Source organism: Triticum dicoccoides, chromosome 6B (genome assembly GCF_002162155.2).
Source record: "Triticum dicoccoides isolate Atlit2015 ecotype Zavitan chromosome 6B, WEW_v2.0, whole genome shotgun sequence".
Classification (NCBI taxonomy): domain Eukaryota; kingdom Viridiplantae; phylum Streptophyta; class Magnoliopsida; order Poales; family Poaceae; genus Triticum; species Triticum dicoccoides.
In genome coordinates, this window is record NC_041391.1 from 222,400,264 (window position 1) to 222,414,776 (window position 14,513).

At 48.4% G+C, this 14,513-nt stretch overlaps 1 protein-coding gene across 1 annotated transcript; it reads right to left on the reverse strand.

Annotated features, from left to right (window-relative positions):
- Positions 1-2,016: 2,016 nt before the first annotated feature.
- On the reverse strand, positions 2,017-2,654 carry LOC119320488 (histone H3.2-like). Its single transcript, XM_037594562.1, has one exon. It carries the CDS (start codon positions 2,581-2,583, stop codon positions 2,173-2,175), a length of 411 nt encoding a protein of 136 aa, XP_037450459.1. The 5' UTR covers positions 2,584-2,654; the 3' UTR covers positions 2,017-2,172.
- Between the last annotated feature and the right edge of the window lie 11,859 nt (positions 2,655-14,513).

Here is a 14,513-nt window from a genome sequence, read left to right on the forward strand (position 1 = left end):
CCCTCCCTCGCCGCCGCCGGGGGCGCAGCCGGGCGAAGCGCGGCTGGCGCCGGCGGCGGCGGGGAGATTTCGTCCTCTCGTGTGGGGCCCTGATGCGGGACGGGGCGGCCGGGCTGGGGTGCGGCGCTGGCGGCGGGCGCTGCGGCGTGGCGACGGCAGGGAGCCGGAGCTGTGCGGCGACGGCTTCTTGCCGGCTGCGCGACGGGCGTCGTGGTGGCGGAGCGTGCTGGGCGGCCGGTGGCGGCGGATGGTGCGGGTCAACGCAGCTCCGCCAAATCTAGCCGCGTCGCGACGTGGGCTGCGGGCAGCGAGGACTGCGGACGGCGCCGTGGGGTGCGGCGGTGGCTGTCCGTGGCAGTGGTGTGGCCTCGGCTGGTGTCCGGGGCGGTGGTGCGTGCTTGGCGGCGGCGACCCCGTTCAGCACCATTTTGGTCTGGCGGGCGTGTGGGCATCGGGCGGCGCGGGGGTGGGCTGCGACCTGGTGTGGTCGTGGCCATGACCGTGGCCCACGGCAGCGCGCTAGCTGCTGCTGGCGACGGTGGTGGTGGCGGGTTGATTGCGGCGGCGGCCAGATTTTTCTGGCGTCGGACCGTCTGTAGGCTGCCTGTATCGGCCTTCGACCCCTCTCCTCGACGTCCGTTCGCTTCTCTCAGCGGAGGGCTGGCCTTCTCCCGGCTGCGGTCCATCATGCGTCTCGCACCCGGTGACGTAGGACCGAGCTGGTCTCACGCCCGGCAGCAGGACCGGCTCATCTCGCGCCCGGCAGTAGGACTGCGCTCGTCTCGCGCCCGGCAGCAGGACCGGCCCGTCTCGTGCCCGGTGGCAGGACTGCGCTCGTCTCGCGCCCGATGTAGCAGGATGGCTCGATGGAGGCTTGTTGTGGCCGGCCTATTGGGTCTCGGCGTTGGGACTGGCCAGGGGTGTGAAAGGCGGATCCTTTCCGCCCGTCTCTGCGGTGGAGGTAGCGGTGGGGCTCGGGGGACTTGGTGTCAGGGTCTTGGATTCCGGGGCGGCGGCCCCGGTAGTGGTGGCGCGGTGCTCATGGGCAAAGCTCGTGCCTCGGTGCTGCCCGGCTATCACGGCCGTGTGGGCGGTGTGGTAGCCGGGGTATGGCGTTCTTTGGCGGTGAATGTTGGTCGGGGTGAAAACCTACTCTATCTTTGGACGGACTGGCGATGGCGAATATCGCTCCTTTCTTGAAGGCGTCGTCGCGGCTATCACTGCATGTCGTGGTGCTCCAGGGGAAATTCTGATCCTCGGATCGGACGGTGGCGACGCTTCGGTGCCGTATCCTTCCTGAAGGCATCGCCTTGAAGCCCACGGTTCGTCATATGCGGCTTCACTTCTTCGGATGAAGCCCCCGGTGGCTCTTGTAGTGCTAGGGTGTGTGTTGCTGCGCTCAGCGCCTATGTATCCTGCCTTGGGTGCGTGTGTGTGTTTGTGATGGGTGAGTGCGGTTGTACCGGACACTGTGGATCTTTGCTTTATATATACAGTGGGACGAAAGCCTTTTTCGGTACTACTGTGTAGTATCACAAACAGTCTAGAACGGGTTATGTTGGCCTTCTGTTAGGCTCTTGGGTCAGTCCTTTTGATATTCCATGTGATGTGAAACATTTTCTTATGCATGTTATCATGGTTCCCTTAAGGCAATCATTTTACATGCCTGGTTCTACTCGGATCTTTCCTAAACTTGGCCTCGGTTATGACTTGATGTGGACTAGTTTTCTACATTTGTACATTTATCTAGAGGTTTGAAGCTAACAATATTTTTGTCACAGCTGTTGTCAGACTGATTTAATCACAACATCAACGCCAAACTGCAAATAAATCCCAACTCCTCGTTCACAGGCTCTGTGGTTCAATATTTTAATTTGGTACCAACCACACACCAGCCGCAATTTTAGTTTTAACTAGGTCCATTCGAAAGATGCATTCAGATTTCAGAACGCCTGACAGACCAACTATAGTCAGTAATTCAGAAGGTGGAGACAAGCACAGAAAAAGGAGGGTAACAATTCAGAGGGATTTATCTCATCCTGGTAGCCATATTTCATTGATATAAGCAGTACATCGAAGCACAGCAACAAGCCAGTTACATAGGAACGACGCACACATAGAACACGACGGGAACAGAGAATCTAAAACACCTAGCAACGACAAGCGAGGCGCCTAGGCGCGCTCCCCGCGGATACGGCGGGCGAGCTGGATGTCCTTGGGCATGATGGTGACACGCTTGGCATGGATGGCGCAGAGGTTGGTGTCCTCGAAGAGGCCGATGAGGTAGGCCTCGGCGGCCTCCTGCAGGGCAGAGACGGCGGAGCTCTGGAAGCGGAGGTCGGTCTTGAAGTCCTGCGCGATCTCGCGGACCAGGCGCTGGAAGGGGAGCTTGCGGATGAGCAGCTCCGTGCTCTTCTGGTACTTGCGGATCTCGCGCAGCGCGACGGTGCCCGGGCGGAAGCGGTGCGGCTTCTTCACGCCGCCGGTGGCGGGGGCCGACTTGCGCGCCGCCTTGGTCGCCAGCTGCTTCCGCGGGGCCTTGCCGCCGGTGGACTTGCGCGCCGTCTGCTTCGTACGGGCCATCGCGGGAGGAGCGGGGGCGCTGGGATGGGAGATCGGAGAGGTTTGCTCGGGTGTTTTGAAGTGGAGCGGGGGAGATTTGCTTTGCGATGTGGAAATGGAGGGGAGACAGGGGGAATAAATAGGAGGCGGGTGGATTTGGTGCTCGGAGCGCGGATCCGGAATTCGGCCGCGAGTGGGGGGAGGGGAGGTGGGAGCCGTCGGATGGCGTATGAGTGAAGGGTGCCGATCGATTTTTCCAGGCGTCACGCGGATCGCGATCCGTGGGTCGTGAATGGTGACGAATGGAAGGCTGCCATCTGGCAACTCTTTCACATCTCAATCACGCTAGGACTGTGGTGTGGCAGGATGGCCGTCCCATGAAACATCACTGTAACTTTTCTTTCTTTCTTTTTGCGGTTGTTCTTTCAATCAAACGAATTTCGTGGGATTTGCATTCAAAGGAATTTTTTATACATAAGAGCAACTCCAACGCAGGCACCCATTTCGTCCGCCGCCGTCCGTCTGGTTCGGTGCAGACAAAAGTGGAGGTCCAACGCGCGACCCATCCGCAAAACGCGTCCGTGCGGATCCATTTACGGCCCAAATTTGCGGCAGAAATGCGTCGGCGTGGACGCGAAGCGGACTCCTCGCGCGCCTTCTTGGTGTCCACCACGTCCCCGCCTAGTGGCCGCCCAACTACCGCGGTCAGCTTTATTAATGACGACTGCCCATCGCGGGTCCACGTGTCAGCTACGGCGGTCGGTCTTTTTTAATCCGAGCGTGCGTTGGGGGCCGTCCTCATCCGCTTCCAGACGCCCCGTCCCCATCTTGCCACCCCTGTGCTCCCCCGCCGGTGACAAAGCCTAGCAAACCCTAGCCATTGCAAGCCACCGCAATGGGCCTCTTCTCCGGCAAGGGAAAGGGCAAGGGCGCCGCCGTCCCTCCCCGCGCGCTCCCCCCTCCTCCCCTCCGGCGTCGTCGTCTTTGCGAGCGGATCGTCGTCCTGGTGCACCAGGCGAAGTGGCACTGGGAGCATCGCGTCCCTCTCCCCTACCCGACGTCGCGCTACCACACGACTGACACTTGGATCCGCCGGCGCCGCCGCGGTCAGCGAGGGCGCACGTGGAGGAGGTGCGGCACCAGCGGCAGCTGCTGACGCCGGAGCAGCGCCGCAACCCCGCCTACGACTTCGCCTCCCCCGTTTGGGAGCAGTGTTTTGCCTTTGATGTTTTCTCTCAATTGAACTTTGATTAATTGCACGTTCTTGTTATTGTGCTCTTCAATTTCTTTGACACAAAACTCATGGGGTGGGATGAAAGTTCCCTTTACTCCAAACAAGAAACAAGCGCGGATGTTTTGGTACCCTTGTCATGCCCTTGCTCAACTGAGCTTGTTTCCCTTGTCTCCTTGCATTTCATGAATTCAGAGCATATACTGCACATTTTTGTGTTCAACAACTGAACTACCCTTGCCATTCAAGTCGCTCTTATTTTCATCAAAATTATCAATTCTGCAAAGGTTCCTCTTCTTGCCTCGGTATAGGCCTTCTAGTAGTGTCCCTTGTTTATATTTTTATGTGGAAGAACATTAGGGCATCTCCAACAGTTGTAAGATAGGTGTTGGTAAATTTGCCACCTAGGACATAGTGATGATGTGGCATGTATTAAATATGGAGAGAGAGCAAAGTTGTATGTAGATTAACCAATAACCTTTGCACAAGCTCCAAGGTGAAATAGAAAGCAACCACATTTATTGTTCCACCATCTATTGGATAGTTTACATACAACCCATTGGAGTAGTTGTATGATAGCTTGTTGGTTGATGACATGGACATTTTACCAACAAGACAAACATACAACCTGTTGGAGATGCCCTGACACTTGTCCCAATGGGCTATAACCCTTTCTCAATGCAACTCGTTATAGAGAGGACCCCTCCCCCCCAATGCTTTCACACTATTTCGGCAATGAGATATGGGTGTTGCCAGAAATTTGCAATTGCGTAGGAGGTGTATAATATGATACGATACTAAACGGAAGTATATGCACTGTTGTAAAATTTCCACTTATTCAACTATGACTGCCATGAAGGTGTGGAGTCAAATTACGAATATCAATGGTTGTTGGAAATATTAGCACTTCTCTGACTAATCTAATCCACGAGTAAGCAGTAAACATGGCAAATACGCTATGCATCTCACACCCATACCTAAGCATGTGAGCACGTACAGTACATAGAAATCGAAACATCTATGAAGAACATATATACGGCTAGCACGTGTACGAGTAAACATGGGATGAACAGATCATACCCTCCGGTTAGCTAGGCCAACGCAGCGGCGGCAGCAGCAGCCTCGGCATCGACCGTGGCCTTCTTCTTGGCGGCGGCGTCTTCGACCATGGTGTCGATGCATGGGAAGTAGTGGAAGCAGAGGCGAAGGGAGACGGGGACGGATCGGGAGCAATCGCGTCGAGACGCTCCCCAAAAACCTTATTGTCGTTCTCCCGGGCAGGATCTCGAACGACAGGGTTCCGGAGGCACCTGGTCTCCCGACCAATCGTGCACGCGGTCGTCGGGATGGGATCGCCGGAAGCAGCACAGATAGAGGAATAGTAGATGACGGCTAGGGCTGTGCGAGAGGAAGTGAGTGAACTGAGTTAGGGTTCACTCCACTGGCCAGCGCCTTTTTATATAGGTCGTCGGGTAGATGGGTCTGGGCTCAGGGCCACGACCGAGTTCGCGAACAGCCCACGGTACAACGTCTCGGACAGTGGCACTTCCGTAAGCGACTCATTGATTAATCCGAGATTAATTAACCATTCTGATCGGCAAAAATAAGCTTCGGCTCAGCTCATTCCTGCATGCGCATCGTGATCAGGCGAGGCGTGGCGAGGCGATGCGGGCGGTAGAGGAGGAGGAGCGCATGTGTATAGCTCCTATTCCCAAGCTCCCAATAGCAAATGGTAGAGCAGCCCTTATAAAGAGGTCTCACTCTTCTTACTGTAGCAGTATGGTACTAAACTTCCCACCACTTGCCGTACACATGCATGGGTCTTAGAGATTAAGCAGGGATTATTGTCTTCTATGGGCCTAAGCCCATCCATAATCCATCAATCCCCCACCACATCTCGACGCACATAAGTTAGTCAACTATTCCAAACAATGTTTGATATACCGGAATTTTCAGTGGGGATGTCAAGTTGAACTTCCACCTAGAGCAATAAGATTAGATTTCTTCACAACCGAACAATGGACCATGCCTTGAATTGTTAGTTTGACGTGCAGAAGTTACGCCCATTGTCATCTGATACGTGGCTTCTGAAGGCTAAACCCCACGGGTGGAGCTTATTAGTCATACTCTGTACCTTCTCATGAGCTTCCTAGAGATCACCCAATCTCATAGACTGTGACCAACAGTCGGGCTCACATAGGTGTGTTCCTCTAAAGAATGCTTTGTAGGTTAGCATCTTGCTTACATAAGCTTTGGAACACATTAAGACAAAAGTCATCCTGCCTTACAGAATTGAGAGTATTATTGCATCTCCAACGGAGTGGGTTAGGTAAGGATACTCTCCTCGATTGACCGTTGGGTTGTTTTCCCAGGTCCTAATTCACGGGATCTCCGATCCCATAGGTTGGGTTACCCCCATGGCAACTTACGTGGGTCTCATGCCCATCTCCCTCGATGCATTTTCTATCACAATCCATGATAGCCCTTTCATAAAAAGGGTCTGCCAGATTTTTAGCAAACTGGATATAATCCAATACTACCACTCATGAGTTTCTTGATTTTCTGATAGATTTTAATCTTCTTCTTATATGCTTTGTGGATTTCATGTTGTCCTTTGAACTCCTAGCCTTGGCAATCACTGTTTGATTGTCACATTTCATAAGGACAGCCGGGACTGGTTTATCAACCACCGGCAAACCCATCAAAAGCTCTCGAAGCCATTCTACTTTGACGCATGATGTGTCTAATGCTGCGAGTTCTGCTTCCATGATCTATCTAGTTAAGATCGTCTGCTTGCAAGACTTCCAGGAAACAACATCACCACCAAGTGTGAAGACATATCCACTTGTGGCTTTCGTCTCGTCAGCATCAGATGTCCAATTCGAATCACTATACCCATCAAGTACCGTCAGGTACCCAGAATAGGGAATTCCATAGTTCACGGTACCTTGCAAATAACGCATCACTCGCTCAATAGCATGCCAATGCACATCTCTCGGATTGGAAACAAACCGGCTTAGTTTGCACATAGCAAATGAGATGTCAGGACGAGTAGCACAGGCTAGGTACATGAGTGAACCAACCACTTGAGAATATCTCAATTGATCTACAGTCGTGCCTTCTAACTTTCGAATCCGCACACTAGGATCATATGGTGTTGCGGAAGGTTTGCAGTCCGAATATCCTAAACAGCTCAAAATCATCTCAACATAGTGGGATTGCAAAAGTGTAATCCATCGTCAGTATTTCTCAGTAGCTTGATGTTCAAGATAACATCAGCCACCCCCGGGTCTTTCATCTCAAAGTTATGAGATAAAAAAGCCTTGACCTCCTCAATGACTTTGAGGTGGGTCCCAAATATCAGTATGTCATCGGCATACAGACACATTATTACTCCTTCGCCCCCACCATAGCGATAGTATACACATTTGTCAGCTTCATTAACAACAAAGCCAACAGATGTCATAGTTGTATTAAACTTATCATGCCATTGCTTAGGTGCTTGTTTCAGGCCATACAAAGATTTCACCAGCTTGCACACCTTTCTTTCCTGACCATTTACAACAGGGTCATCCGGATGTTGCATGTAAATTTCCTTGTCTAGCTCTCCGTTGAGGAAAGCCGTCTTAACGTCCATCTTATGAACGAGAAGACCATGCGAGGCAACCAAAGCGAGTAACACACGAATGGTTGTCAGTCTAGCCACAGGTGAGTAAGTATCGAAAAAATCATCTTCTTCTTTCTGGGTTGTTGGCCACAAGCCTAGCCTTGTAATTATCAATAGTACCATTGGGCCTAAGCTTCCTTTTGAACACCCACTTACATCCCAATGGTTGGCAACCATAAGGACGATCAGTGATCTCCCTTGTCCCGTAAGCCAAGATGGAATCCATCTCGCTACAAACCGTATCCTTCTAGTAGTCATCATCCAGGGATGCATAGGCTTCTGAAATGGAACTAGGAGTGTCATCATCCATGAGGTACACGAGGAAATAATCATGAACAGACTTTGCATTCCTTTGTCTCTTGCTCCTAACAGGAGCTTCCTCGTCATCCTCCATGGAACTTTCATCACTCTTGTGTTCATAATATTCCATCGGAATGGCAGGTTCAAGAGTCTCATCAGATTCCAGTCTAGAAGTGCTTTGTGTATCTCTCATGGGGAAAATATTCTCAAAGAATGTAGCATCCTTAGACTCTATAATTGTATCGACCTTCTGGTCAGGTACCTCGGATTTCACTACTAGAAATGTATAGCCAACGCTATTCTTAGCATAGCCCAAATTAACGCAGTCCACGGTCTTCGGACCAAGCTTACGCTTTTGGGGGATCGACACATTGACTTTCTCCAAACAGCCCCAAGTGCGCAAGTAAGAGAGTGTAGTTCTTTTCTTTTCCCATTGCTCATAGGGAGTAGTCTCATTATCCTTTGCCAGAACTTTATTCAGGACATGACATGATGTCAATACAGCCACCCACACCATGCCTTGGATAAACCTGATGTATCTAACCTGGCGTTAACCAAATCTTTCAGAGTACGATTTTTCCGTTCGGCAACTCCATTTGACTGGGGTGAATAGTGAGGTGTCCTCTCGTGAATAATACCATGTTCCACATAGAATAAATCAAACTGAGTAGAAAAGTACTCTCCACCATGATCAGACCATACTCATTTTATTTTCTTCTCAAGTTGGTTCTCAACTTGATCCTTATAGATTTTAAAATAGTGTAGAGCCTCATCCTTTGTATTTAACAGATACACATAACAAAATCTAGTGGAGTCATCAATTAAAGTCATGAAGTATTTATTTCCATCTTTAGTCAACACACCATTCATCTCGCGGAGATCTGAATGTATGAGCTCTAATGGTGCTTGTGTCTCCCCTTCGCATGCTTGTGAGGCTTATGAGGTTTCTTAGGTTGCATACACGCATGGCACTTAGAGCCTTTGGCTAAAGTGAACCTCGGGATTAGATCCATCTTAGCTAGACGAGTCATACAACCGCATTTTATGTGACAAAGATGTGAATGCAAACCTCACATTTGTTCACATTAGAATGAATCTGGTTCACGACTTCATTACAGAAATCCTCCAGGGAAAGGTGGAACAAACCACCTTTATCATATAATTTTCCAACAAATAGTCCATACCGAGATACGACTACTTTGTTGGACTCAAATACTAACTTAAACCCTTCTTTACATAGAAGGGAGCCACTAACGAGATTCTTCTTGATGGCGGGGACATGCTGCACATTCTTTAGTTGCACAATCTTTCCCAAAGTAAACTTCAGATCTACTGTGCCAACACCATGAAAATAAGCATGTGAGCCATTCCCCATCAGGACAGAACAATCTCGTGCGACCTGGTAGAAGAAAACAAAGACACATCAGCATACACATGAATATTAGCCCCAGTGTCAACCCACCAATCGTTGAATGAGAAACTGAAAGTATGGTAAACAGATTTCAAGGAAATATGCCCTAGAGGCAATAACAAAGTTATTATTTATTTTCTCACATCATGGTAAATGTTTATTATTCATGCTAGAATTGTATTAACCAAAAACATAATACATGTGTGATTACATAGACAAACATAGTGTCACTAGTATGCCTCTACTTGACTAGCTCATTAATCAAAGATGGTTAAGTTTCCTAACCATAGACATGAGTTGTCATTTGATTAACGGGATCACATCATTAGGAGAATGATGTGATTGACTTGACCCATTCTGTTAGCTTAGCACTTGGTCGTTTAGTATGTTGCTATTGCTTTCTTCATGACTTGTACATGTTCCTATGACTATGAGATTATGTAACTCCCATTTACCGGAGGAACACTTTGTGTTAGGGCTGGAATTCGAGCCGAGTCGAGCCAGCTTGGCTCGACTCGCTAGAGCTCGTTTCGTTAACGAGCTAGCTCGACTCGGCTCGTTACTATAACGAGCTCAAACCCAAGATTGGCTCGACTCGTATAACTCGCGAGCTGGCTCGTTTAGCTTGTTAAGCTCGTTTAAGATATAAACATAAAGCCCTCAAATATGATAAAAATGAATATGTATATATTAAACATATATATCACTATACAATTGTAATTTTCTTGTAACGCGTGAGTCTCCTAGGAGGCTAGGCCTTCAACTGCTCGGCCTTGGGTTGTGCGCCTGGGACGTAGGCTATTTAGTGGCTGATCTTTCTTTGTATTGGGAGTGGCTGATCTATTGTATCGAGCCTAATGAGTTACACGAGTACTCGTGAGATTGGCTCATTTAACTTGGTCTATAAACGATCTTAAACTAAAGCTCGGCTCGACTCGTTATTCTTCGAGTTCGAGTCGATTCGAGCCGAGTCACGAGCTACTTGTTTAGCTCGCGAGCTTCGAGCTTTTTTCCCAGCCCTACTTTGTGTGCTACCAAACATCACAACATAACTGGGTGATTATAAAGGTGCTCTACAGGTGTCTCTGAAGGTACTTGTTGAGTTGACGTATTTCGAGATTAGGATTTGTCACTCCGATTGTCGGAGAGGTATCTCTGGGCCCTCTCGGTAATGCACATCACTATAAGCCTTGCAAGAAATGTGACTAATGAGTTAGTTGTGGGATGATGCATTACATAACGAGTAAAGAGACTTGCCGGTAATGATATTGAACTAGGTATTGAGATACCGACGACCAAATCTCGGGCAAGTAACTACCGATGACAAAGGGAACAACGTATGTAGTTATGCGGTTTGACCGATAAAGATCTTCATAGAATATGTGGGAACCAATATGAGCATCCAGGTTCCGCTATTGGTTATTGACCGGAGACGTGTCTCGGTCATGTCTACATAGTTCTCGAAGCCGTAGGGTCCGCACGCTTAAAGTTCGGTGACGATCGGTATTATGAGTTTTTGTGTTTTGATGTACCGAAGGTAGTTCGGAGTCTCGGATATGATCACGGACATGACGAGGAGTCTTGAAATGGTCGAGACATAAAGAACGATATATTGGACGACTATGTTCGGACACCGGAAGTGTTTCGGGAGGTTTCAGACATTTACCGGAGTACCGGGGGGTTACCGGAACCCCCCGGGGAGTATATTGGGCCTAATGGACCTTGGTGGGAGAAGAGGAGGGGCGGCCAGGGTGTCCGCGCGCCCCCTCCCCCTCTAGTCCAAATTGGACAAGGAGGGGGGCGGCGCCCCCCTTTTTCCTTCTCCTCCTCTCTCCCTTCCTTCCCTTCTCCTACTCCCGGTGGGAGTAGGACTCCCCCCTTGGCGCGCCCTCCTCCTGGCCGGCCGCCTCCCCCCTTGCTCCTTTATATACGGGGGCAGGAGGACACCTCTAGACACACAAGTTGATCTATTGATCTCTCCCAGCCATGTGCAGTGCCCCCCTCCACCATATTCCACCTCGGTAATATCGTAGCGGTGCTTAGGCGAAGCCCTGCATCGGTAGCATCATCAACATCGTCATCACGCCGTCGTGCTGACGGAACTATCCCACAAAGCTCTGCTGGATCGGAGTTCGTGGGACGTCATTGAGCTGAACGCGTGCTGAACTCGGAGGTGTCGTACGTTCGGTACTTGGATCGGTCGGATCGTGAAGATTTACGACTACATCAACCGCATTGTGCTAACGCTTCTGCTTACGATCTACGAGGGTACGTGGACGACACTCTCTCCTCTCATTGCTATGCATCACCACGATATTGCGTGTGCGTAGGATTTTTTTTTGAAATTACTACGTTCCCCAACAGTGGTATCCGAGCCAAGTTTATGCGTAGATGTTATATGCACGAGTAGAACACAAGTGAGTTGTGGGCGATACAAGTCATACTGCTTACCAGCATGTCATACTTTGGTTCGGCGGTATTGTTGGATGAAGCGGCCCGGACCGACATTATGTGTACGCTTACGCGAGACTGGTTCTACCGACGTGCTTTGCACATAGGTGGCTGGCGGGTGACAGTTTCTCCAACTTTAGTTGAACCGAGTGTGGCTACGCCCGGTCCTTGAGAAGGTTAAAACAACACTAACTTGATGAAATATCATTGTGGTTTTGATGCGTAGGTAAGAACAGTTCTTGCTCAGCCCGTAGCAGCCACGTAAAAACTTGCAACAACAAATTAGAGGACGTCTAACTTGTTTTTGCAGGGCATGTTGTGATGTGATATGGTCAAGACATGATGCTAAATTTTATTGTATGAGATGATCATGTTTTGTAACAGAGTTATCGGCAACTGACAGGAGCCATATGGTTGTCGCTTTAATGTATGCAATGCAATCGCCCTGTAATTGCTTTACTTTATCACTAAGCGGTAGCGATAGTCGTAGAAGCAATAGTTGGCGAGACGACAATGATGCTACAATGGAGATCAAGGTGTCGCGCCGGTGACGATGGTGATCATGACGGTGCTTCGGAGATGGAGATCACAAGCACAAGATGATGATGGCCATATCATATCACTTATATTGATTGCATGTGATGTTTATCCATTATGCATCTTATTTTGCTTTGATTGATGGTAGCATTATAAGATGATCTCTCACTAGATTTCAAGGTAAAAGTGTTCTCCCTGAGTATGCACCGTTGCCAAAGTTCGTCGTGCAGAGACACCACGTGATGATCGGGTGTGATAAGCTCAACGTTCATCTACAATGAGTGCAAGCCAGTTTTGCACACGCAGAATACTCGGGTTAAACTTGACGAGCCTAGCATATGCAGATATGGCCTCGGAACACTGAGACCGAAAGGTCGAGCATGAATCATATAGTAGATATGATCAACATAGTGATGTTCACCATTGAAAACTACTCCATTTCACGTGATGGTCGGTTATGGTTTAGTTGATTTGGATCACGTGATCACTTAGATGATTAGAGAGATGTCTATCTAAGTGGGAGTTCTTAAGTAATATGATTAATTGAACTTAAATTTATCATGAACTTAGTACCTGATACTATTTTGCTTGTCTATGTTGTTGTAGATAGATGGCCCGTGCTGTTGTTCCATTCAATTTTAATGCGTTCCTTGAGAAAGCAAAGTTGAAAGATGATGGTAGCAATTACACGGTCTGGGTCCGTAACTTGAGGATTATCCTCATTGCTGCAGAGAAGAATTACGTCATGGAAGCACCGCTGGGTGCCAGGCCTGCTGCAGATGCAACTGCAGACGTTGTGAATGTTTGGCAGAGCAAAGCTGATGACTACTTGATAGTTTGGTGTGCCATGCTTTACGGCTTAGAACCAGGACTTCAACGATGTTTTGAACGTCATGGAGCATATGAGATGTTCCAGGAGTTGAAGTTAATATTTCAAGCAAATGCCCGAATTGAGAGATATGAAGTCTCCAATAAGTTCTACAGCTGTAAGATGGAGGAGAATAGTTCTGTCAGTGAACATATACTCAAAATGTCTGGGTATAACAATCACTTGATTCAACTAGGAGTTAATCTTCCGGATGATAGTGTCATTGATAGAATTCTTCAATCACTACCACCAAGTTACAAGAGCTTCGTGATGAACTATAATATGCAAGGGATGAATAAGACAATTCCCAAGCTCTTCGCAATGCTAAAGGCTCCGGAGGTAGAAATCAAGAAGGAGCATCAAGTGTTGATGGTCAACAAGACCACCAGTTTCAAGAAAAAGGGTAAAGGGAATAATAAGGGGAACTTCAAGAAGAACGGCAAACAAGTTGCTGCTCAAGAGAAGAAACCCAAGTCTGGACCTAGGCCTGAGACTGAGTGCTTCTACTGCAAGCAGACTGGTCACTGGAAGCGGAACTGCCCCAAGTATTTGACGGATAAGAAGGATGGCAAGGTGAACAAAGGTATATGTGATATACATGTTATTGATGTGTACCTTACCAGAGCTCGCAGTAGCACCTGGGTATTTGATACTGGTTTTGTTGCTAATATTTGCAACTCGAAACAGGGACTACAGATTAAGCGAAGACTGGCTAAGGACGAGGTAACGATGCGCGTGGGAAATGGTTCCAAAGTCGATGTGATCGCCGTCGACACGTTACCTCTACATCTACCTTCGGGATTAGTTTAGACCTAAATAATTGTTATTTGGTGCCAGCGTTGAGCATGAACATTATATCTGGATCTTGTTTGATGCGAGACGGTTATTCATTTAAATCTGAGAATAATGGTTGTTCTATTTATATGAGTAATATCTTTTATGGTCATGCACCCTTAAAGAGTGGTCTATTCGTGCTAAATCTCGATAGTAGTGACACACATATTCATAATGTTGAAGCCAAAAGATGCAGAGTTAATAATGATAGTGCAACTTATTTGTGGCACTGCCGTTTGGGTCATATTGGTGTAAAGCGCATGAAGAAACTCCATACTGATGGACTTTTGGAATCACTTGGTACTTGTGAACCATGCCTCATGGGCAAGATGACTAAAACGCCATTCTCCAAAACTATGGAGCGAGCAACATATTTATTGGAAATCATACATACTGATGTATGTGGTCCGATGAATATTGAGGCTCGCGGCGGGTATCATTATTTTCTCACCTTCACAGATGATTTGAGCAGATATGGGTATATCTACTTAATGAAACATAAGTCTGAAACATTTGAAAAGTTCAAAGAATTACAGAGTGAAGTGGAAAATCATCGTAACAAGAAAATAAAGTTTCTATGATCTGATCGTGCAGGAGAATATTTGAGTTACGAGTTTGGTCTACATTTGAAACAATGCGGAATAGTTTCGCA

Bases quoted from the DNA above. Each gene is read 5' to 3' on its own strand.
- LOC119320488 (XM_037594562.1), bottom strand. From the start codon at position 2,583: ATGGCCCGTACGAAGCAGACGGCGCGCAAGTCCACCGGCGGCAAGGCC.